This window comes from Sceloporus undulatus, chromosome 9 (assembly GCF_019175285.1).
Source record: "Sceloporus undulatus isolate JIND9_A2432 ecotype Alabama chromosome 9, SceUnd_v1.1, whole genome shotgun sequence".
Lineage (NCBI taxonomy): Eukaryota > Metazoa > Chordata > Lepidosauria > Squamata > Phrynosomatidae > Sceloporus > Sceloporus undulatus.
Window position 1 is genome coordinate 2,399,748 of NC_056530.1, and position 24,103 is coordinate 2,423,850.

The 24,103-nt window shown below is 40.7% G+C and overlaps 1 protein-coding gene across 3 annotated transcripts in view; it reads right to left on the reverse strand.

Moving 5' to 3' along the window:
- Positions 1–24,103, reverse strand: part of LDLRAP1 (low density lipoprotein receptor adaptor protein 1) — an 84,692-nt gene that overhangs the window by 22,422 nt on the left and 38,167 nt on the right. For all 3 annotated transcript variants that reach the window (XM_042439740.1, XM_042439739.1, XM_042439741.1), the window contains exons 3-5: positions 21,863–21,975; positions 9,437–9,551; positions 3,610–3,682 (exon numbers count right to left, since the gene is read on the reverse strand). In XM_042439740.1, coding sequence (XP_042295674.1) covers positions 3,610–3,682; positions 9,437–9,551; positions 21,863–21,975 — 301 coding nt within the window. The remainder of the gene's footprint in view (positions 1–3,609; positions 3,683–9,436; positions 9,552–21,862; positions 21,976–24,103) is intronic.

Sequence of the window (24,103 nt, forward strand, 5' to 3'; positions counted from 1 at the left end):
GTCATTTGCTGTCATATGATAAGGCAGGGGTGGACACTGCACAGCTCTACAACTTGATCAACTGCCCTAGCTAGTAAAACTAACAGCGAGAAATAATGCAACTCGCAGTTCCAAATGCAATTGTATCTAGAGGCCACTCTGTTCCCACCGTTGTGCTAAGATAACACTTGGCTGATAGATCAATGAGCTGATTCATTATAATGCAGTTTACACGATGAACATCAGAATATAAGAAGAGCCTTGCTGGATCAGACCAAAGCCCTATCTAAATTGTTCAGACAGCAGTCCCTGCATCCCACCCCAATTCCCTATGGGAAACCAAAAAGCAGGACATGTTCCTCTTATGCTCCCCAGCAACTGATGTACAGAGTTATGCTGCCTCTGGTACTGGAGTGGATATACAGTCATCTTGACTCCATTAATTGGTCTAATGCTCTTCCAAGCCATCCAAGTTGGCAGCCATCATCACCTCTTTAATGAAGCATAGAGTAATAAAAAAATATTTAATTTGTCCTCAGACTCCCACAATTCAATGTCAGAGGATGGCTCTAAGTATTATGAGAGAAGGAGAAAAGTTTGTCTCTTGCCACTTCCTCCACACCATGCATAATTTTATATACCTCAGTAAAGGCTAGAGAGCCAATGTAGTGTAGTGGTTTTGAGTGCTAGACTAGGATTCTGGGAGATCAGGGTTCAAATTCTAGCTCAGCCATGGAAATCACTGGTGACCTTGGTCACTCTCTTGCAGCCTCAGACTTGCTGCCATGGCTCTATGCTATGGAATGCTGGGAATTGTAGCTTGTCATGGCACCAGAGTTCTCCGTTAGCTCTCTGTCAGAGAAGGCTAAATATCTCACAAAACTACAATTCCCAGAATTCTGTTGCACTGGGCCATGGCAGTTAAAGTGTTGTCAAACTGGATTATTAGTGCAGTGAGGATGTAGCCAATGCCAAATCTCATACAATTAAATCTTGTCAGGAAAACCCTATTATAGGGTCACCATAAGTTGGAGTCAAGTTGAAGGCAGATGAAGTTGACTTGGGGAAAAAAGGCAGCCATTCACTAGGTTGACGTTTTCATCCAACTATCCACCACAGCTACAAGTTCTATTTCTTGGTCAGGTGCTACATGCTCAGATTAATCAATGGATATGTGAAATTTTTGGTCCTAAAGGCATCTTTTTATGTCTTTACATTGAATCTCCCTTGCCATTTGACTGCCCAGCTGGTAGATATTGTTTTAGAGTACTTTGCAATCATTTTTTTTTGTTTGTTTTCACTGCCCTAAAGAATTTGAAGTCATCAATAAACAAGGGCAACTCTCTATTCACTCTTAATTCCAGATCATTTATGAACTTGTTAAAAAGTATGAGCTGATCCCTTAGATACCTCACTGCTCACATCTCTTCACTACAATAATTGATCACTTTCTCTTTCTCTCTGCTTCCTGATTTTTAAAAATAAAACAAAACAAAACCATTTCTTGTGCTATCAATATGATTCCCTTGAGCAGAAGCAGGCAGCCTGCTGCCAAAGGGATTGCATTAGTTTTGTGCTATGCCAAATTCACTGGCTCCTAGTCATTTCCTAACACAATCCAAAATGCTACTTTGACTTTTAAAGTCTTGCATGAATTAGGGCAGGGGTGGGCAACTGCAGCAATCAGGCGGCAGTTTTTTGCCCTGAAATGCTCCATGGAGCATCCTGGACTGCCCCAAAAAGGAACAAACAGTGCAGATTGTTGGGATATAGAGTCCATAGTAAAATGTACAATGTGGGATTTAATAGCAACAGGCTGGCCATTCACCAATCAAGCGCTGGCTGGGGGGAATTTGAACATTCCCTTGACAGTTGGCCTTGGCAGTTGGCTGTGGAATTCATTAGAGTCAGTTGACTTTGTGGCTTTCTCTGTTAGATAAATGGTGGACTGCGTAGATGTTTGTAGATAGCTCTGTACATATTGGAACTTCTTCTAAGAATAAAAGCCTCATCTGAGAGACCTTTGTCTACAGTGTTCTCTTCAGTTATTCTGGAAGGGGAGAGGTGTTTCTCCAGCTCACAAGCTGCAGCCTACAGATTCGAAGGAGGTGATCCTGGCGCCAAACGTAGCTGTGGTACCTCATCACGGACTGCACTACAAAGCAATAAAACAGGGGCTCCCTGTAACTTTTTTAAAAGGTGTATTGCAGCTCCTGGAGGCTTTCAGGAGAGTAATGTCCTTATTCTTTTTGATCCAAAAAGGACAGCCTGCTATTCTAAAAGGAGAGGATTGGCTGAGATAGTAGAACTTGCTAAAATTGAGAAATTGAAAAGTTTGATCAGAGACAAATGCTTGATAGATTTTAAGAAAGACTGGGAAATGTACAATCACATCGGAGATACATATCGATTTTAGGTTTTGTAAAATGAATTACGTTAAGATTTTTTTAAATATAGCAGAAGCAAAAGATATATAAATTGTTTAGAGGAAGTATAGAACATTGGGGGGGATTATAACCACAATTTGGGAAAGGGGGGGGGGGAACCATTAGGGTATATGTTTAGCTGTTAGATTTGTTATGTTTTGTATTGGTATGTTTTGTTTTGTTTGTAGCATGTATGTAGTTTTAGATTTGTCTATATAAAACTTGTTTTTGTGTTGCTGTTGTTGTTTTTTCTTGTGTATGTTTAATAAAAATGATTCTAAAAAAGAAAAGAAAAGGGCAGTTTGAGAGTCAGGAGGGATGGAGAGGGACAAAGACAGTATTAAGGGGCTACAAATGGCCCTAGGGTGGCACTTTATCCATCCCTGCTTTAGAAGCAAGGAACTCAAAGGACCATGAGCATCAAGATTCACTGCCTGTATATTAAAATATTGACTTGAGAACCTCCTAAGAGTGCTACTGCTAGGTGAGGTGAAACAGATGGCTAAGAGGGACAGGTCAGTGGTAGCACCCTAGCTATGGAACACCTTCTCCAGATAGGTTCACTTGGCATCTACTTTGCTTTCCTTTTGGTACCTGGCAAACCCCTTCTCCCATTGCTCTATACTGTATAGATGAAACTCCACCTGTGTCCTGGCCTCACTGTATCAGCTTCCTTGACATTAAGACCTCCACAACCACCCATATATGGCTCGTGTCATTGCAGCTCCTACTAGAAAAGTGTGGACAATATGAGGAAAAATTCTACTATAAATTTCTGAACACAAAAGGATGAATGCCATGGAAGGCCGTCCATTTTGGAAGCATTCCCTGACACCAGACAATAAAACCGAGACCAGATAACAAAAAGCAATCCGACGCATTAAACGTGAGCGAACGCTGTAAAGGGGATAAGCGGGCAGGTGTGCAGGTTGGAGGAGTTGCAGGGCATTCAATCTCTAAGCTTCTCTGCAGCCGGCTGTCTGAATTAGGAGCAGCCCACAGTGAGATGAGCCAAGCAATTGGAATTTCATTCACTGTGTTTTCCATTAAAAGAAACAAATGCATGAATGCAATATTTTTCCTTCCAGGGAGAAAGTCAAGCAACAGCAACAACAAGAACAAGAACAACAGGCCAAATATGCCTCACATTTATCTGGATCAGCAGAGGTGTCAGCGAGAGGTGGAGATGAATCCATACACTCACCTTCCTTGGAGGCCTGCCAAAATTCAAATGCCACTTTGAATGCCTGAGCAACTGTGAGGGTGACGGCTTGAGCCTGCAAAAGAGGGAAATAGAGAGAAGAAGATACAAGTGTGTTGAATAGACAGTTCCTTGGGTAGATTTAAATCATCTGAAGGTTCTGTTCAGCTGAGAGATGTTAAACTAGGATATTTTTCCTCATTCTACAGCTCTTGAAGTCCCTCTCCATTCAAGATTAAATAATAATAATAATAATAATAATAATAATAATAATAATAATAATAATTTTTATTTCTATCTTCCAGACTCTCCCAATGGATCGAAGCGGGATTACAACAAGGTTAAAATTACAATTACAATATAGCAGCATTAGTTACTGCACCATTAAAACCACAATTAAAAGAATAAAAGCATAAGAACATAAAAACATAAAAACTTGAAAACATTTACAACAATCAATCACGGGGGCAGCTGATTGATTGTTGTAAATGTTTTCAGGTTTTTATGTTCTTATGCTTGATTGATGCCAGCAACAATGATACAGAGAGGCAGCTTCACTACCACTCCCTGGATAAATTCACTCATTCAGTCAGGGAGCTTATATTCAATCTGTAAAGATGGGATTTCATTAGGAAGGGAGAGTGGACAGTCGACAGTCAACTGAACAAGCAAACAGACACACATATATAATGACAGAGAGAGAATTTGTATACATTGATTTATAGGGTGATTCAAAAAGAATAGTGCAAAACCGAAGGCCTGTAGTGTTACTTTTGCACTATTCTTTTTGAATGGTAAAAGTGATACAAACAGCACATACAAAGCATATAGCTACTGCTATATGAATTGTGAATATGATTTATTCATCTCATGTTCTGAAAAACGAAACAAACGAAACAAGTCCCCCTCCCTCCCAAAAAAAATACATTTTGTTTTTAGGTCTAATCAGGCTATTTCATAATTTAATCAACTAAAATGAACTGAATAAAATTAATCCACATTACCTATGGCACGTAGTATCAAAGCTAGGGGCTGTGTTTGCTTCCATAATACATTCCTTATTCCTGCCATGCCTCTTTAAACACAAGCTTATGCATTTTAAAATTTAAGTGGCCCACATATTAAATCAATGTAATTAAAACTATAAACAACCAGTGCTGCAGCTCTTCTTTCTTAACTATAGTGTTCCACTAGCCCCATGGTGCTGTACAAACTCTTAAGAGCAAGGCATCTACATCACAAGGCAAAGGAGTGAACTCAACAGAGGAACAGACGCAAGAGGCAAGGGCAGAGGCTGACTTCCATCTCCATGGGAAGTGATTCTGCTCCAGGTTCCACCCTGAAATTTCAAGAAGCTGTTTAGGGTGCTGAATTCAATTTGGGAGACCATGGAGACCATCTTGAATCTTCATACTAAAACTGAAAGCAAATCCACTGCCCTACTAACATGAAAGTCCACACCTTCCATTGACAAGAGGCCAGAGTTCAACTTTTTATGTTGTTACAAATTTGTGGAGTGATCGACTCAGTGCCCTCTTTCTACATGACAGTGGGCTGACTGCCATTTATCATAGTCTACAATTCTTTCCCCCTTCCCCTCAATCCTCTTGGCCCATGGCTTTCTGGAAGCCAATGAATTAGAAATATATGAGATGTGGGTTTGATGGGTTCCATCTCAGTTTGCACTTTGCAAACTATTTGTAGAGCAGACACAAACTGGGCTCAAAAATCCTTGCACTGATGGGGAAAGAAAGTTTACATTTGAAAAGTGCATATATCATAATGTACACATTTGGAATGCATGTAGAGCCAAAATTGGTTACCTCAAATATGTCACGTGTCACATTGTTTTGTGGCAAGAGACTAACACTGAAACATCTCAAATCAGCGTTCAGTGAACCTCACTAGGTTGTCTTATCTTCCATGGCAACACTAGGAGGAATGGGGAATGCACATGAACTCATGCACAGAGGTAGGGAGGTGTGGGGAGTTCAGATCACTGTTTCCTTTCTGCTAACAGTACCAGAGATACACCAAGGTGTACAACCAACATGGAGAATATGCACAGCTGTTTGAATGTTGTTGGACTGCAACTCCCATTAGCTCTAACTAGCACAGCCAATGGCAAAGTTTCAATTAAATTACATCACACACTCCCCATCCATATCTACAGGGGGTTAAGGCTTAAAGCTCCCAACATATCCTAGTAATCTTAATACAGGCAACTAGTTTCGCAATGTGCTGAGGAAAATCACTATAACTATTAACAGAGTGTTAAAATAAAAAACAACAAATAGAAGTGACTAGTAATAGAGGCCACTGTTTCTTCACTGTTCCACTAACATCAAGAAGAGATAAGTGGTGATCTGTTACCCAAATGCACAACCAGCAGAGAAAAGCAGGGAGGTATATGGCTGCTCTGCAGGCCACTGGTTGCCCATACATACTCTAGAAGGAAAGATCTGATCCTAAGGTTACCTACTGCTAATTAGCTCATATGCTTGGAAATTTTTACCCTTTTAGTACTACTGTACATATTTCAGAATCCTCTAGCCAGCAAAACTACTGGACACCATGGTGGAGGAATTTGGGAGATGGACTCCAAGTGGCACATTTCCCTAAGCTCTTACAAGTTTGTTGTTGTGTGCCTTCATGCTATTTTTGACTTATGGTGACCCTAAGGCAAACCTACCATGGGGGATTCTTTGCCAAGTTTTTATGAGAGGCAGTTTGCCATTGCCTTCCCCTGAGGCTGAGAGAGTGTGACTTACCCAAGGTCACTCAGTAGGTTTCATGGATGAGCTGGGAATCGAACCCTGGTCTCTGAAGCTGTAGTCCAACATTCAAACCACTACACCACACTGGCTCTCACAGGTACACACAACACAAAAATAAGCCCCAGAAGTCTAACTTCAGGATAAAATTTCTGACCTGCCTCTTCTTCCGCACCCCCTTAAAGTCTCAAATACAGTGGGCTCTCTGCATTCACTGGGGTTAGGAGTGCAGGACCCCAGTGAAAATAGAAAAACCGCAAATAACAAAAACACTACCTTTTTTTACCTGAGACAACAACTCTTAAGTCCTCCAGCACAATTCTATGGTCAACATTTGCCAGACGTTGACCACAAAATTGTGCTGGAGGACCTACAAATGCCTAGAGAAGTGTTCTCTCTAGGAAACTCCAGGTGCTCCAGCATGACCTCTGGCTTACAATGACCACAGAGTTGTGTTGGAGGAACTAGAGATTTCTAGAGAGAACATATTAACCAAATCTGTCAATAATAAAATCTGCATATGTAGAAGGCCAATTGTAATTCGTCAAGCAAACAATCAGCTCCAACTCAAATGTGAAACAAAATGGCACGCAATTGGAAATCAGATCAGAAGTCTTTCCCCACTCCAAACAGCCTCCTGTGACTTCAGCAGCAGGCAAAACCCAACAGGCTCAATGCAAATTTCTTCAAAGATGAGCAGACAGGTGCTGCAAGAATACAGGGGAAGAGACTTTGCAGGAGAGAGTCAGCAGGAAAGAGGGGTACTTAATCCTATGCGCAATTCTCCATGGCATACAAGCTCCTCTCCATCTTGGGCTCACAGCCAGACATACATCCCTTATTTCCCCATTTCAACCAAATTGTGAGTGCTGGGCGGGGAGAAAAAAACATCTTCAGGGACAGAGGCTGCATCTGCACTGCAGAAATAATGCAGTTTAACACCACTTAAACTGCCATGGCTCAGTGCAATGTAATGCTAGGATTTGTAGTTTGTTATGGCACCGGAGCTTTCTGACAGGGGAGGCTACTGTAAATATCTCACAAAACTCCAAATTTCTTATCATTGAGCCATGCCAATTAAAGTGGTGTCAAACTGCTTTATTTCTGCAGTTTCAATGCAGAGAGAGAAGGATCTGCAAAAGAAATAGGTTGGCAGGGGATGGGTTAAGCAGTCACATCTCATTTCTATATTCTGTCCTAAAATGCTCCCCTCCCACCACCTTGTTATTCTTATCCTTAATGCACCATCAGTGAAAACAGTACTGCTCAAAATAACAATAAAAAAACATTGCTGCCAACAGCATACAATTAACTAAAACAAAAGGACATATAGAAGAAGAAGGGACAAATACAGGGACAAATATTCTTCCAGAGAAAATTCTCTTTATCAGCACTTCTGACCTTAGCATCACTTTTGAAATGTCTTCGAAAAGCTTTTTTTCTCTCTCTTCTACACCTATGGCTAAAAATGTGTGAATGTTAATCTAACATTAGAAAAATATGGAGAGAAGGGTATATAATATCCTGCGGATGTAGAACTTGAATATATGTCTAGTTTTCCAGCCTTTGGCATACAATTAGTCTATATTTTTAGCGCCTGGGCAATTGCACACCCAGATCTGGGTCTATTAAACTTGATTTGGATGTGACAGCTGAAATTGTAAACAGCTGTGGGGAGTTTCATACTTAATTACCGTATTTAAAGAAAGGCTTTTTGTCTTGTTTTTTACACCCATTGGTACAAAAAGGGGGTTTTGCTCTTCTACAAGAGATGTAAACAGTTCAGACTTCTAGATGAAACTGCCTTTTCCTTTCATGTCAAATTGGAAAAGATTGCAAGTTTTGCCCAAGCTTCTAAGTAGCCACTCCACTGTGGGAAGTCAGATTTGTTTCAAGCTAACTGAGCAAGAAAGCTTTGCAAATTGGAAGAAAGAATATAAATCCAGGCTCTTAGTGAGCCTCACATTATCGCCGTACATATGCTGGGGTTACTGAGTATTTTTGTGGGCTACTTACACCTGTGAATTTACAGAACACAAACCAGCATTTAACCACTGTGCCACCAGGGCTCCTATAAGGTATTCACTGGCCGTTAGTACCATCCAAGTACTAACTAGGGCTGACCTTGCTTAGCTTCCAAGATCAGAATGGATCTGGTACCTTTAGGGTGTTTAGGCTATTCCTACAGTTAATGGCTAAATATGGCTTGCTGTGTTAGGATTCAGACAAAGGGCCAATGAGTAAGCTACCTTCTGTGCTGCCCCACTAAGCCTCTGAGCAGACAGATATCTGGCATTTTGTCTAGCATCTTGTTTTTTAAATAAAGCTTAATGCTTTACTTAATATCATTTAGTAGCTGACGTGAGGTCATGACCTATAAAGCTCTATGTGGCTTAAGTCCAGACTTCCTACTCTCCTTCCACCAGTAGATTTTTTTTAAAAAACCCTCTTTTAATTTGATCAAACATTTGGTGGCTATGTAGAAAGGTCTACATGTGCTGCATTTTTCATTGTTCTTATTAGGGTCTGCAATGATTTTATATTGTTTTAAAGTACTGATGTTTCAATATGGTAGCTTATTTAATTTTAAAAAACTTTTTAATTACTAATTTTTAATTTATGTGCCTTGTCACATGATGGTCACAGGCTGGAGTAGCCCTCTGTTTCTTCCTTGCTAGCTTTTTATGGACAAGACCCTTTTCTTTATATGCAAGGACATTCTGTAATGTCATCCCTACCTGGACACAGTGGTTGGGAGATTCTGAGACTGCAACTTTCCCAAGCTCTACTCCATTCATGCTGTACTCCTGGTAGTTGCCCCAGTCATTTCCACCCCAATGCAAGCAGCTGCATGTATTGCAGGGATAGGATGTAGCTGGATTGCAACTCCACAGAGCCCTAGTCAGCATAACTATTGGTGGGGAATGCTGGAGCTGTAGTCCAACCACCTCTGAAAGGTCACAGAATTCCCACCTGTGATGTATCGGAACACCCTGATCAACTTCCATTCCAGACACTTTCCCTGACAGGTGACTCCCCTGCCTAAAAATACTGACCATTTTCTTTTTGCCACAGAGGAACGCATGGCACTCCAGGTTCTCGTTGTGCTGACTCTGGGCAATATAGGCGAACACCTTGTCATGCACTTTGTCTGCTGTGCAGTAGGATATCCTGTGAACAATGGCAAAGAAAGAGCACATTAAGAACCTAGACCATAAAGAGAGAAAAACAGAGGCAAGGGAAAATCATCAGACTGCACACAATCTGCACCAGGAATGAGGAAATTTACTTATTTTGGATGGTAACTCCCAGCCAACTAAATCAAGTAGCATCTCTAATCTCTGCTTTGTACCTAGGTCTCCCTTTTCCCAACAAATACACGTTCTAGATGTACTGTACAAAATTAGGGAAGACACATACAGTTAATGGATTCTTTCTCCACAGATTCAATCATCCATGGCTTGAAAATATTATATATAGTCCAAAAGACAAACCCTGATTTTGCTGTTTTATATAAGAGACATCATTTTACTACATTGTATTGAATGGGACTTGAATACCCATGGATTTTGGTATCCACATGGGGTCCTGAAACCAAACTCCAGCAGATACCAAGGTCTCACTGTAGCTACATTGCATATTTATTCCTATAATTTCTTGGAGCTCAGAAAAGCTAACTCTTTAGATTGCAAATCCCAGAATCCCCAGCCAGTGGCCACACTGCAGGCTCCAAACATAACTTTTCCGAGTTCTGTGTTTTCTAAATAAATTGCTTTACAGGGAGAGGGCAGGACCACCACCAAGCAAACATGGGTTCACAAATGCATGAATCGCAGTCCATGTTAACATATTCACACTGTTTTATACCTGTTCTAATAATTTTTAAAAGACTGCATATTCTTTTTAAGCTGCTTTGGTAGTTTAATACTGGAAAAAAACAGTACGATAAAGTTATTTCTTCAAATTATTTCTTGCTCACTTTTTATCAGAAAGTTCTCAAACGGTAGCTGACAATAACCAGACTAGACTTTTGTAATGCACTTTTTGTGGGGCTCATTTAGAGATAGTTTGGAAACTTTTGTTGGTAATACAGCTGTTCAAATATGCCTGGTTAGAACCAAGTGGTCAGAACATATAATACTTGTACTGTACCAGTTGAATGTTTAACCTATTCCTCTGTGTAACCAGATTAAAGCACTGCCATAGACACAAACTAGAGATGATGCTCAGTCCTGTGGGTGCACCTACACTGTAGAAATAATGTAGTTTGACATCACTTTAGCTGCCATGGCTCCATCCTACACAATCCTGAGATCTGTAGTTTTGTAAAACTGAAAATCCCAGAAATCCACAGGATGGCGCTAAAGCACTTACAGTGGTCTCAAACTGCATTATTTCTACAGTGTAGATGCATGCTGTGTGTCACCACCAGCTAGATGATGATTGATCGTGAGGACTTAAACTTTGAGTCTTACTAATAAATATGAGATTAAAATCTCAAATGGAAAAAAGGACAGTTGGGGCATTACGCCCCCTGCCTCAAAGGAAGAACAGTACATGGGAAAGATATGCCTGGACATATCCATCAGTTGCTCTGTGGGTCAGTTGCACAGAACTTGTTTCTCTCCTGGGTGGCAGAAAGCACCCTTGGCTTCAACAGTCTTTTTGCAGCTGCCTGTGGAGCTGAAGAGGTGCACGCTCTTAAAGATTGCAGTTTGTATATATGGGAGTTATAGACAGGAAAGGTCCCCCATCCCAGTTTTCTTAGCTTTGGTGCTGAGATTCAAGACCAAGCACCCCAAGGACTGCATGCTTTCTTCTGCCCTCCCCAGACACTTGTCCTTTTATGCCTTGATTATGAGACTGTGTAGACAGTCTTATGTTTTAATCCCTGCAAGGTTCTTTGAAAGTGTTAACCATTTTTACAGTAAAAGATGCTTTGCCCTTCATATCTAGGCCCTCTAGATATGGTTAGACTGCAAATCCCAGATGCCCAAAGGTAAATGAGTTATGCTGGGAGTTTTAGTTCAGAGCTACATATGAGGAGGGTTGCATAATTCTCTCTTGTGTCTCAGAGTTTATTTTAAGAGTCTGACCACCTTCTGGAATTGAGCTGGCTTTTCATGGTAGGAATAAAGCAGATGCAGGAGGAATAGCATTACTTAGTTTTATCATATTTGGGAAATGCATTTAAAATAACTTTTTTATTTTGCAGGGATATATATCTGCAGAGTTTAGAAGTCAGTTTAGTGGGTGGGTGGGGAAGGAGGATATATAATTTCACAAAATCATGACTCAGATTCAATGTCTATCTGTATTTTTACTATTTATCTTCTAATTTATATCTCATTGCACTGGTTGAATTTTTACAGACTAAGAACATCTCCCTAGATTCCTCTATTCTGCTTAATATATTCTTCCCTTAAATATATGCGGGGAAAGAACTGGGGTGGTGAATCTTTGGCCTGTTGACTTCCTTGTTGTTTTTGACTTCACTTCCCAGAAGCCTCAGGCAGTATAGACAACGATAAGGGATTGTAGGAGTGGTAGTTCAAATATCTGGAGAGCCAGAGGTTCCCCACTGATGCTAAGAGATAAAGGTTGAGTCTCTCTTATCCAATATGCTTGCAACCAGAAATGTTTGGGATTTTGGAATAACTATAATTTGCATATACATATATAATTAGATATCTTGGAGATGGAACCCAACTCTAAATATGAATTCCATATCGTTTATACGCATAGCCTTAAGGCAATTTCATACGATATTTTAAAATAATTTTGTGCATGAAAAAAAGTTTGTGAACATTGAATCATCAGAAAACAAAGGTGCCACTATCTGTCGCCCATGAAAAATGTTTTGGTTTTTGGAATATTTCTGATTTGGGAATTCCGGATAAAGGACTCAATCTATCCCACCTTCTTCAATACTGGAAATCCAGTTTAGCATTCCCAGTACGGTTTCTAAGATTTTCCATGGTTGGCCTCTTATCTCTTATCCAATTTTTTTACAATCATATGGGCTAGAAACTAATAAAGCAAAACCCGATAGAACTGTGAACACCACATCCACTATGAGGCTTGGTACTTTGTGCAAAACTGCACACACTTTAATTTCAAGACTTCGCCTTACAAATGAGAAGCAAATGAAAGTTTCAGTTGCATGACACACAGAGAGATTCATGAAGTTAGCTTATCGTATGAAAGCCAGAAAGAGTGCAATTTCCAAGCTGAGATTTTACAACACTGGGGAAATGCAGAAAAACAAATATCCATTCATCTTTCCCCAAATCTCTGCTTGCTAAGGAGAATTATTATTTTTCATTTGTGGGGGGAGAAATGAAAGAGAAAGTTAATGCTCTGAACTCAGGCAATCCCAACTCTCCATCACTGTAAAGAACCACCGCACCATTCTGTTACATCAAACTCTGAATCAGTGTAAGAGCAAGAGGAACAGCCATATGGGTATGTCAAAAGGACTGAGTGAGAAACACATTCAACCAACTGTGCTTTAGCATATCATTGTCCTCCATCATGGCTGGCCTTGCCATTAAGGAAAATGAAGTGGGAGACATCTGATGATGGAGAAAAAAGGCTTTATGCTAAAAAGCCTGCCCTGTGACCCCAAAGCAAGCCTGTTGTCATCCCATCATCATATCAAAGAAGGGCAAGTCAGTCCAGTCAACCTTTGTGCATGCAATTGGAGGAACTGCCATCTTATTCTTTATCTGAGGTAGCAAAATGTCTTGGGGGAGTCCTGTCCCAAATTAATGCCCAGATCCTACAGAACCCTAGTATGAGTTTAGATTGTTGTTATTGTTCAAATTACAGATTGGGTATTACTCATCATTGATCTGTGATTTAAGAGTATCCTGTCGGTGATGCATTATAGGTCTCCCTTATCCGAAATATTCCAAAATCCAAAATTGTCCACATGGGTGCCTGAGAGAGTGAAACCTTTGCTTTCTGATGGTTCAATGTATGCAACCTTTGTTTCGTGCACAAAAACTATTAAAAATATTGTGTATAAAATTACTTTAGCCTGTGTGTGTAAGGTATATACAAAACAGGAATAAATTTCATGTCTCCAAGATATCTCATGTATATGGAAATATTCCAAAATCTGAAAAACTCCAAAATCCAAAACACTTGTGGTCCCAAGCATTTCAGATAAAGGAGACTCAACCTGTATTAAAACATTGCTTCTTGGTTGCTTTTTATTTTATTTATTTTACAAAAATAAAAATGGAACATTACTTGTTACCCTAAAAAGCTATCATGTTGCGGGTTTTTGCAAAAACAAAACAAAAAACACTCAACACGCAATTTGTATGCCCTTGTTACTCCAAAAACGGGAACACTGCAGATAATGTAGTTTCCTATAGCCCATTAATTTTCAAGCTCTGCCTGGAATTAGGACCAATTTTTGTAACAGGATAACATAACTCAAGCTTTTTCAAGATAGAGTGCTCCTAACACTACAGTCAAAAGACATTGTGCAACAATTTCTTCTTTCTTTCTTTAAAGGATCTTTTTGGTGGTGGTGGTAAGAAAAAAATAAGTGATAGGAAAACGAGTAGAAGAATATGACATCTGGACACACACACACCCATGTCTGAAACAGGGTAAGTGCACCCTAAAAGCCTCCTTTGAAAGCACTCAGTCACAATTCATTTCTTGGTGGGGTGGGTATGTGTGAATATGGCACAACTTGACACTGTCAGCACAACTCCAATTTTCTTTTAATCTTTTTAGTTACAGCCAGACAAAGATAATGATCCAATCACCTCTCTCAAGAGGAAGCAATGAAAGCTTCATTTTGCCTTAGGGATTTATCGCTTCCTGGTTTCACAGTACTGTATAAGAGCACACTTAGCTTTCATGACAACTTAGACAGGACCTCATTTGATCTCAGAGGTTTGGCTCCTGCTCATTTTGGGATGGCAGATGCATTTTGAAGCTCTGTCCCCAACGCTCTGCAATCCTCAGCTACGAATGATAAGAGAAACTGATGGAAAGGTGTGAAGAAAAGCCGTCAGAGGGGATGAATCTCAAAGTCCAAGAGAGAGCAAATACAAGCATCATGGAACCACCACAAAGGCAGCAGAGAGGTCTTCAGCTCCCATGATTTGAAGAACATACTGGCATCCCTATTGGAAGCATGGCATCTCTACTGACCAAATGAGGAAACAGCTCTGGATTCACCAGGAAAAATACAACAAAATAGATTGTTAGAAGGCCCAGACCTGTTAGTACATTTATCTTCAGGGACAACCAGATCAAAACAGTTTGCATCTGTGGAAACACTTCACACACCTCTCCTATTCCAGGAAGAACATCTACAGATATCATGGACAACAGATTTCCAGACTGTAAAGTACCTGGTCATTTAAATTTGGCCAGTGGTGGGAAGGTAATCTCCTTTGGTCCATTCATGGAAGCACTATACTATCTGGAAACACAGGCAAGGGTTTTCTTGGCAGCAGCAACCTGCAACTTGGGACCTATTGAGTGCCTTGGCTTGGCTTTCATTCTATCAGATTGCAGGGTTTTGTTTTGTTTGAGTTACTAAAGTGTTTTTAATTGCTTCCAATTTTCTGATTTGGTTTGAAGTAAGTTTACAGAGCCTTGGGATCTGCTGATACAAGGCAGGTAAGAAATACTTCAATAAATAAATAAATGGTCCACCTTGACTCAAATCTATAACAACTGAAATTTGTACATATTAATTTCAGAGGCTAAAGGTCTGAGCTACAGATCAGGAGGTCCCCAGTTTGAATCTTGGTCTGTTATTAATTTGCTTGGGTACCTTTGGAAAGCATCTCTTTCTCGTAGTTTCAGACCCTCCCATCTGTAATAGGGGAGATGATAATATGGACTTATCTTAAAGAGTTGTTGTAAGGATTACAACTAGAAGTGCTCTGAATGCTTGGAAGTGCTACACAAATGCTATGTATTAATAGAATAAAGTAGCAAAATTGTGGGCTCTGGAAAAGTTATTTTTTGGACTACAGCTCCTAGCTATTCCCTAGTTAGCATGCTCTGAGAGAGTCAGGTTATTTTTCTAAATTATCTCATTTTTAAAGTTTCCCTGTAAGAAGCAAGCACACATCTCAGGGACAGTGCAGCATTAAGCTTCACGGGTTCATTTATTTCCTACATGCTAGGAGTACTTCTACCTGAAGAATATCTCTGTCTTCAAAAAGAAAGCACTTAGGGTGATATCTATATAGTCTAGTGGCAGAGACTTGTTCAGATCATGTTCAGAGTGCTTATACTGCTGTCTTGGGGGGGTGGTGTAGAAGCTGTTTCTTTTCCCTTGCTTCTTTTCTGGGTGCAAAACAGTGGCTAGAGGAATAGGCTTCCAGAAACAACTCTTTTGCCCCAGCCTTGATCAACTGCAAAAGTGCACTTGGGGGTATGTTTCAGCTGACCTTGAGTATCTAGAGGGAAATGTGCAAACTCTGCACCCAACTGAATAAGATGCACTACAGCTCAAGAAGCATATTGACAAGCTGGAACATGCCCAGAGGAGGGTGACAAGATGATCAAAGGTTTGGAATCCAAGCTCTATGAAAAACAACTTAGGGGGCTGGTTAGATTTAGTTTGGAGAAGAGAAGAGTGGTTCTTAGGAATACCAGTATTCCTTTTTAAGTACACACAAAATAATCATGGTTTGTTCCAGGACCTTTCTTGATATTGAAATCGAGCTCACTGGTGCAGTGGCATCACTAGTGTGTGTGTGTGTGCAGACTATATGTGGTGACACCCCAGAGGAGGGGTGACACTAGGTTGGGCCCTTCTCTCACTTTGGTGCAGGAGGGGTGAACGCATGCTCTTCCTGGATGCTCTGACACTGGTTTAAAGGCCTGACAACAGAGCAGCAGGAGGGGCAAATGTGTGTCCTTCCTGGGTGACACCCAAGCTAGTGAACCCACTGTTTAGTAGCTGCTCAGCTCCCCCTTTCCCCCTTTTGGAAGATGAGGACAACATTCACTCTCTTCCAATCTGCTGCAATTTCTCCAGTTCTTCAGAATTTCTGAAAGATGATGAGCAGTGGCTCTGAGGTTACTTTGCAAGCTTCTTTAGTACTCTTGGGTGCAGTTCATCCAGCCCTAAAGACCCAAATTCATTTAGAGCAGCTATGTATTTCTTAACAATCTCTTTACCTATTCTGGGATTCAATTCCACTACTGCATCATTTGTTCCATTTTTAACAGCTAGAGTAATGTTTTCCTTTGGGGAGAAGATTGAATCAAAGAATGTGTTCCAAAGTTCCACTCTTTTGTCCCCTGTGCATTTTACCATCCAAATATAGTTTCCCCTCTTTTTATTATTCAAAATATATACACAACAACAAACTTCTAATTGGAGGAGGCTATTCAGAGTGTAGGCTCTTTGGGGAAAGGAACTGTCCTTTTATTTCCTGGTGGTGTAGTAGAACAGTGATGATGCTAAATGAAGTATGGACAACCTTGGAGGATTTGTGGACCAATTTTGACCCCCAGAGAGGGACACATCCTAGCAGAAAGTGTGTCTTAGGATGCATCCATACTGCAGAAATAATCCAGTTTAATGCCACTTTTACTGCCATGGCTAAAAACAGGGTCAGCCAGTGACTCTGGCTGCATCTGCACTGTAGAAATAATTCAGTTTGACAAGATTTTAACTGCCATGGCTCAGTGCTGTGGAATTCTGAGAATTGTAGTTATGTGAGACATTAAAGCTTCTCTTTCAGAGAGCTCTGGTGCCACAACACACCACAGTTCCAAGGATTCTACAGCACTGAGCCATGACAGTTAAAGTGGTGTCAACGTGAATTATGTCTACAGTGCAGCCTGTTACTTTGAAGCAGAGAATAAATGCCAGTTTTTATGGTGCTACTCTGGATTTTACAGGAGCTAACATTGGCCCCACAACCCTAGCACGTAACCGCGGCGTCAAAATGGTGGCACCCTGTCTACATGGGTGCCGCCATTACGACGTCACAGCCATGCCGCAGCCAAAAAGCACGGCGTGGGCATGATGTCCTGGCTCTGCTGCAAGGTGCTTGTGGCGCCCTTTCAGCGGCTCCGGAAGGAGCTCTGAAACGGAGCTCCTTTTGCCGTGGGTATTGCTGGCGCAGCCTTTACACAGTTGTGCCAGCGATACAGAAGAGAAAGGAGCTGAGCGGCCCCTTTCTCTCTCTCTCCCCGCTGCTGTCGGGGTGTCCTTGGGGCATGAAGCCCCAAGGACACTCCTTTCCAGGCTGCAGGGAAGCGGCGTTTTGCCGCTTCCCCAAGCCCTGGACAAGCAGATAATTGGGGGTTCCGGGGCTGCCGCTGAGGCACCGATCCATCAGGGAAAGGGGCAGGTGCAGGCCGCCCCAAAGGGGCGGTCTGTATCCCGCCAAAGTTACTGAAACCTTGGACAGCTCCCATAAAGTCCAACATAGATTTACCACTCAGAAAGAACAGCTGTCACTGGCAGCCTCTGTCTTAAAGGCTTTCAAATTTCTTACATAGGAACCTGCATTAAATGTTGATCTCTGCTCCAGTCTGCTTCAGGTGAACTTAAGCAAGTGGCAGATCTGACAGAGGACCTTCTATGTGGTGACATCTTGTCTGCAAAGCATTCTCCTTTGTCAAATTGAAGGTTTGCCTGAATAAGGTACTTTTCACTAGCCATCAGGGGGAAAATGTCTGAGAAGAGGCTTAAATAATTATTAATGGGCCTCTAACAGGAAAGAGTTTAACAATTTGAGTCAACAGCTAAGATAACTGTGCCTTCTTAACCACAAGTTGTACTTTATGTGTTGAATGGATGTGGAGTGGCCTTGGAAGATCTTAATCCAAGCTTGGAAAGTTTCTTTGGGAATTACAGCTCTCAAAATCCCCCCCTTCTGGGAGGCGTCATCCAATAAGTAAATTTGAGGGGAGTCTGGAAGTTGTAATCCAAAAAAGTCTGGGAGCTGTCATCCAAAAAGTAAATTTGACAGGATTCTAAGATCCAAAAAAAAAAAATGTAATATTTCTAATCTCTTAATGTAATAGGTGGGCAGGATCACATGAGGGCATACAATTCTTTATTTTGCTGCAATATTAGGTAAAACGTCTGCTAATGAATTTCTTTAATGCCAGACAGATCTTTCTAAAAGAGGTCAAAACCATGTCCAAGAGTCTCTCTGGTTTAAATTTAATTGTGGGCATATGTTTACTGACTGGCCTTTGGCAAATCGCTATCTCTTGTACTCATTTTTTCTTTAGAGCCGTAAAATGGGTATGGTAGTTATCTGTCTCCCACTGTTGTTCATTATTCAGTTAAAAGAAAGAAGGGTTGCAGAACCAAGGGGTGACAGCACTTGTTTCCCCATTTCCAACAACAAGACATCTTGTGCTGCAGCTAGCATAAGGTCTCTTTCTTCCCAAGAAAACAACACAGGGTCTCCCAGTGGAGTTTTCAGACTTTTAGAAAGCCACATTCAAAATTCATTTACATTGCATTAGTTTCTTGTGTTGCTCTAGTGTGGCCTACATTTGTCCCACATGAAGCTTCATGGTACTTTGTTTTGTATAAAAGCCACTTATGTTTTTCCCCCTTTCTTTTAATTTTTTAAGCAATTAAATGTTTGTTTTTATAACAGCAGTAGAAATCTTTTGAACAAGCCCAAAAAGGGGGGGAAATTATTTCAGTGGGACCCTCCTCTGCTACATTACATATTTATTAATATTTAAGGGTAAATGTTACTCAGCATAGCCTCTAGAGGTAATATGTTTTCCAACACAGTTAATGCAGGACTTCATGGCAAAGAATGGCATAGATATGACACAAAATTGTTTTTAATTGTTTTCTTGCGAAACCTCAAGTGAAGGGGTTAAGGGTGTCCACGTAATGTATTTCATTACATTTTTAACCAAAAACATATTTTCTTATACATGACCTGCAGTGGGAGACCAGGACCAAGAGGACTCCAAAGTGTAGGAAAAGCATTCCTGCTGTAGCAGAAAATATTTTGCAGTGTGTGTGACCTTTTCTTATGGGAAGCCCAGACCTGTCTTCTGGACAAAGAATAAATAGGAGGAATCTAGTGCCATATGGCAGCTGTTTGCAAGCAATACAGTTTCACTACTGTTCCCACCCACCCCTCTGCTTCCTCATTTTCCAACCATCTTCTCCTTCTTCCAGAGAAGTGGTAGACACTTGCTTAATGTAGAGGACACTTTAACATGTCACCCATCCAAGTACACTTCTCGTTTCTGGAAAACAAGATTGCACATTGAAGAAATAATCCAATTTGACACCATTTTACCTGCCATGTCCCAATGCTATCGAATCCTGAGATTTGTAGTTTGTTGTGGCACTAGAGCTCTTTGGCAGAGAAGGCTAAATATCTCACAAAACTATAATTCCCAGAATTCCAGAGCACCGAGCCACGGCAGTTAAAATGGTGTAAAACTGAATTATTTCTACAGGCGGATGCAGCCAGAGTCACTGGCTGACCATGTTCTCAGGGCTTTTATTGATTAAGACCAGCACTTTCACAACTGAAAACAGAAACACATTAGAAGGCAAAGATATCTTTTAGAAACTGGTATTACATATTCAAGCCTGCTTGGTGACTTATGGAGCTTTTTCGAAACACATAAAAACAAAATTAAAATGCCAATCAGTGCAATTCATTACAAGTTCTAAACTCTTTTTTAAAATAGCAACAATTTCTTGCTTTGGCACAGCACATTAATCTAATATGGACTGGAATAAAAATGTCTTCAACGTTCTGTTTAAAAATGTTCATATGAGGAAGATGTGTATTTTCCCAGAAAAATGAGTTCCAGAGGTATGAGGCCACCATTGAGAAGGACCAATCTCTGGTATCTACCAAGTGTTACATGCCTTCTTACATGCTTTCAGGAGTATATTATTGGTGTTAAATTTATACCCTACCTTTTCCCCCAAAACCAGAATCCAAAGTGGCTTACAAATTAAAATAAATATATTATTTGTTTTCTATAGTCTTCTTATAAGTAATGTTTTATTGTAGTGTTTTTGGATGTTTTATCTGTATTTGTCTTGTCTATTGGTCGTATTATTTTTGTTGGTTGGGATATTAAATTGTTTGTTTAATAGCTGCTATCTATTAATGTTTTATTATAGGGCTGTTTTGTTCTTATTTGTCTTTTTTGGAGGCTACACTGGGAGGGTTTTTAACCCTTAAAATGGTCTATAAAACTTTCAGTAAAGTAATAAATAAATACAACAATATAAGAGCTACAGATATTGCTGTCTCTGTACATGGCTCATTACAAAGAAAAATAGTGAGAGGTCTCAACCACATAAGACTTACAAGGAGAATGGACTCATGGATAAGCAGAGGAGAATGTGTTTTATTCATTACATTTACTGGATTTATATCCCTTCTGTCTCCTAAAACTGGGATTGAAGAAATCTTAGAACTACCAAGTTAAAAAACGTAAGTGATCAACTATTAAAGCAGAATAAAATTAAAAATACAATTTAAAAATGCATGACTAAGAAAACCATCAGCTGTTAATGAACTGTTACCAAAGCATGATTTAAGGAAAATCAAATCTCTATCTGCCAGCAGAAGAACTAGGAGGGAGCTGCCTATCCTCACTCAGCAGTGAGCTGAACAACTAGGGAGCAGATATTGATAAAGCCTTCTCACATCTGTACTAGACAAGTCTCAGAGAGTGGTGGAATCAAAAAGGGGGAATCTCAAGAGGATCTCAAAGTCCAGTGAGGCTTACATGGAATATTATGCTCCTTAAGGACTCAAGTTCTCACAACCAATACTTTGTACTGAGAACAGACAAGTAATATTGTCATTATTTCAACAGTTTGATCACATCATTTTGAACTGGCTGAAGTTTCTGAACACTTTTCAAAGGCAGACACTCAGGCAGAGTACATTACAGTAACTCAAGCAGCATGCAGCCTATGGGGGCTGGTGGTTTCCATATCAATGAGGTGGTGGATCTGTCCCAGGTTTTAGATAAAACTTTAAAGGAGCTGTTTAACATGTTGAGTCCTACCCCCAAAACAGTCTCAGCACCTTAGTCAGCCCTGTTAAAGTTCAAACTAAATGTGGAATGGATTCATTCTCCCACTGACATGGAAGACAGAAGTCATCACTGGATCTAATGAGGGCATGTGTTACTGTGGCCAGACTGGGCATCTCCAGGTGCAAGTACAAACGGTGCATTAGCTTTAACCATGTAAATGCACTCCTAGCTACTACAGAAGCCTGGGCATTCAGGCAGAATGCTGAAATCAGAACTACACCGCAACTACAAACTTCAAGGGAGATGTGCACCAACATAAGTAGGAGAAGATGATCTAGGAGCCAAAGGTAAGTCAGTGAAAGGATTTAAGGAGCAGGGATACAGGATGATGGGGTGACAGATAAATAATTTTGGGGTGCTTTTATTGCTAGGCTTTCAAATTTTATTTTGCATCCTCAAAAGCAGCAACTGAGACATACCTGTATATGGAGATGTTTTCAATAGGTTCATTTGTTATGCTGTCACTGAGAATTATTCCTCTGGGAGACACTTTCAGAGTTACTTTCCGGAGTTTCTTCCCACTTGCTTTTGCCTTGGGAAAGAGAAAAGAAAAAAAGTCCAAGTGTTTCACGGATATGGCTGCGACAAATTAACTTGGAAATGCATTCTCTGTCAGCACCACCATCATCAGCATCACCATCATCATATCCTACCCTTTTTCCAAAACCAAGACTTGAGGAAGTTTACAATTAAAAAAAAAAATACAGCTAAAACATACAAAAAATTGAACATTTAAATGGGATTCAACTAATGGCAGCATTAAAATGACTTAAAACTACAATTAGAAAGAGAAAATACCCTTCAAAGATAAAAATCAATTAAAATAGTTCAGTCTGAAATAGTACAGCACCCTCAGCCCATTCTTTATAAACTTTTCATCTTAAAAGCTTGCCTGAAACAGGAAAAGAACAAGGAAGGAGCCATTCTGGTCTCCCTAATAATAATAATAATAATAATAATAATAATAGGATTTATTTATATGCCGCCCAATCACTGGGAATCCAGGAGGCTTACAACAGAGGGGATAATAGATGGTTCCCTGCCCTCAGGCTTACAATCTAAAAACACACAACACAAAAGGAGAAGGGAATGGGGGGGGGGGGGGGAGGGAAGAAAGTGGAAGTGAGTTCCAGAGTATAGGGGAAGCCACTGAGAAGGCCCTCTCTTGTATCCCCTCTGTTCATGCATGTGATGGCAGTGGGACTGAGAGAAGGGCCTCTCCTAAGGATCTCAAGGCCTGGGCAGGCTCATACAAGGAGATACCGTATGCCACATAGCCTGATTTTATAGATTATAACCAGCACTTTGAATTGTGACTGGAAGCAAACTGCCAGCCAGTGGAGCTGTTGTAACAGGAGAGCAGTATGGTCTCTGTAATAGCCAACACGGCGTAGTGGTTGGAGCATGTGACTAGGACTCTGGCAGTCAGGGTTTAAATCTCTGCTCAACTGTGGAAACCGATTGGTGGCACTGGGCAAGCCACACTCTCAGATTCAGAAAAAAGCAAAGGCAAACCCTTTCTGAACAAATCTTGCCAAGAAAACCCTATGACAGGGTGGTTTGTAAGTCACCATAAGTCTCAAATGACACACAACAATAATGGTTTCCATAACCTAGTAAACAATCTAGCTGCAGCAATTTGGACCAGCTGAAGTTTCCGAAGAGTCTTAAAAGGCCACTCCACAGAGTGTCTTACAGCAATGACCATTACATTTTGGCAGAGAAAGTTTGCTACTCAGTTTAAGTACTGGTCAGTAGAAGTATGGAGCGTCAGCATGATATAGTTGTTTAGGCATTGGACTATGATTTTGGAGAACAGAGTTCTAATCCCTGCTCAGTCATGGAAACCCACTGGGTGACCTTGGTAAGTTGTACTCTCTCAGCCTCAGAGGAAGGCAAAGGCTACCCCCTGAAAAAATCCTGCAAATAGGGTCACCAAAAGTAAAAAAATGATTTGAAGGCACACAAGAACAAGAAGTACTATTAAACAGAATTTACATATGTGAATATTTTTGTATCTGTTCCTGGAAACTCCATTGCAACCTCTGGGTGTGTATACAGCCTCCATATTCCTTACCTTGCTGTCCGTTGCTTGTACTCAGAAGCTCCCTGTCGCCATGTCTGAGGTGGAAATGAGGAGCCTGACCATGTGGATGCAGCCAGGCATCCCATTTCCCCATCAGACACAATGAAGGGGGGCTTCTGAGTATAAACGATGGTGCAGCAAGATAAGGAGCACGCACTGGTAGCGGGTCCCAGATCAGGGTGGAGATCCTGGGAACTGGGCTGACTTTGTGCTATTCTGGCCTGTCTGCTGAGCTCCACAGTGTTGTTGTAAGGGAAAAGTGAGGAAGAGGCAAGTTGTGTATGTCATCTTGAGCTCCCAGGGGAATTGTGGGATATAAATGTGAACAAAAGCAATAAATACAAAGAATGCAAATAAAAATTACATTGTGATTTGTTACAGAACAGTTCATTCATCTGATCCCATAAAACAATACATATACAGGGACACACACAAACGTGAGGCAGTGTTTTTATTGACAAACTTATATATAAAACTCTGCCCCTTAGAAGATCTCCTGGCCACTAAGGCCATCACATGCATTGCTTAGAATCGCTTTCTGTTCATTTGAGGGGAACACTGGTTAGCACCACTG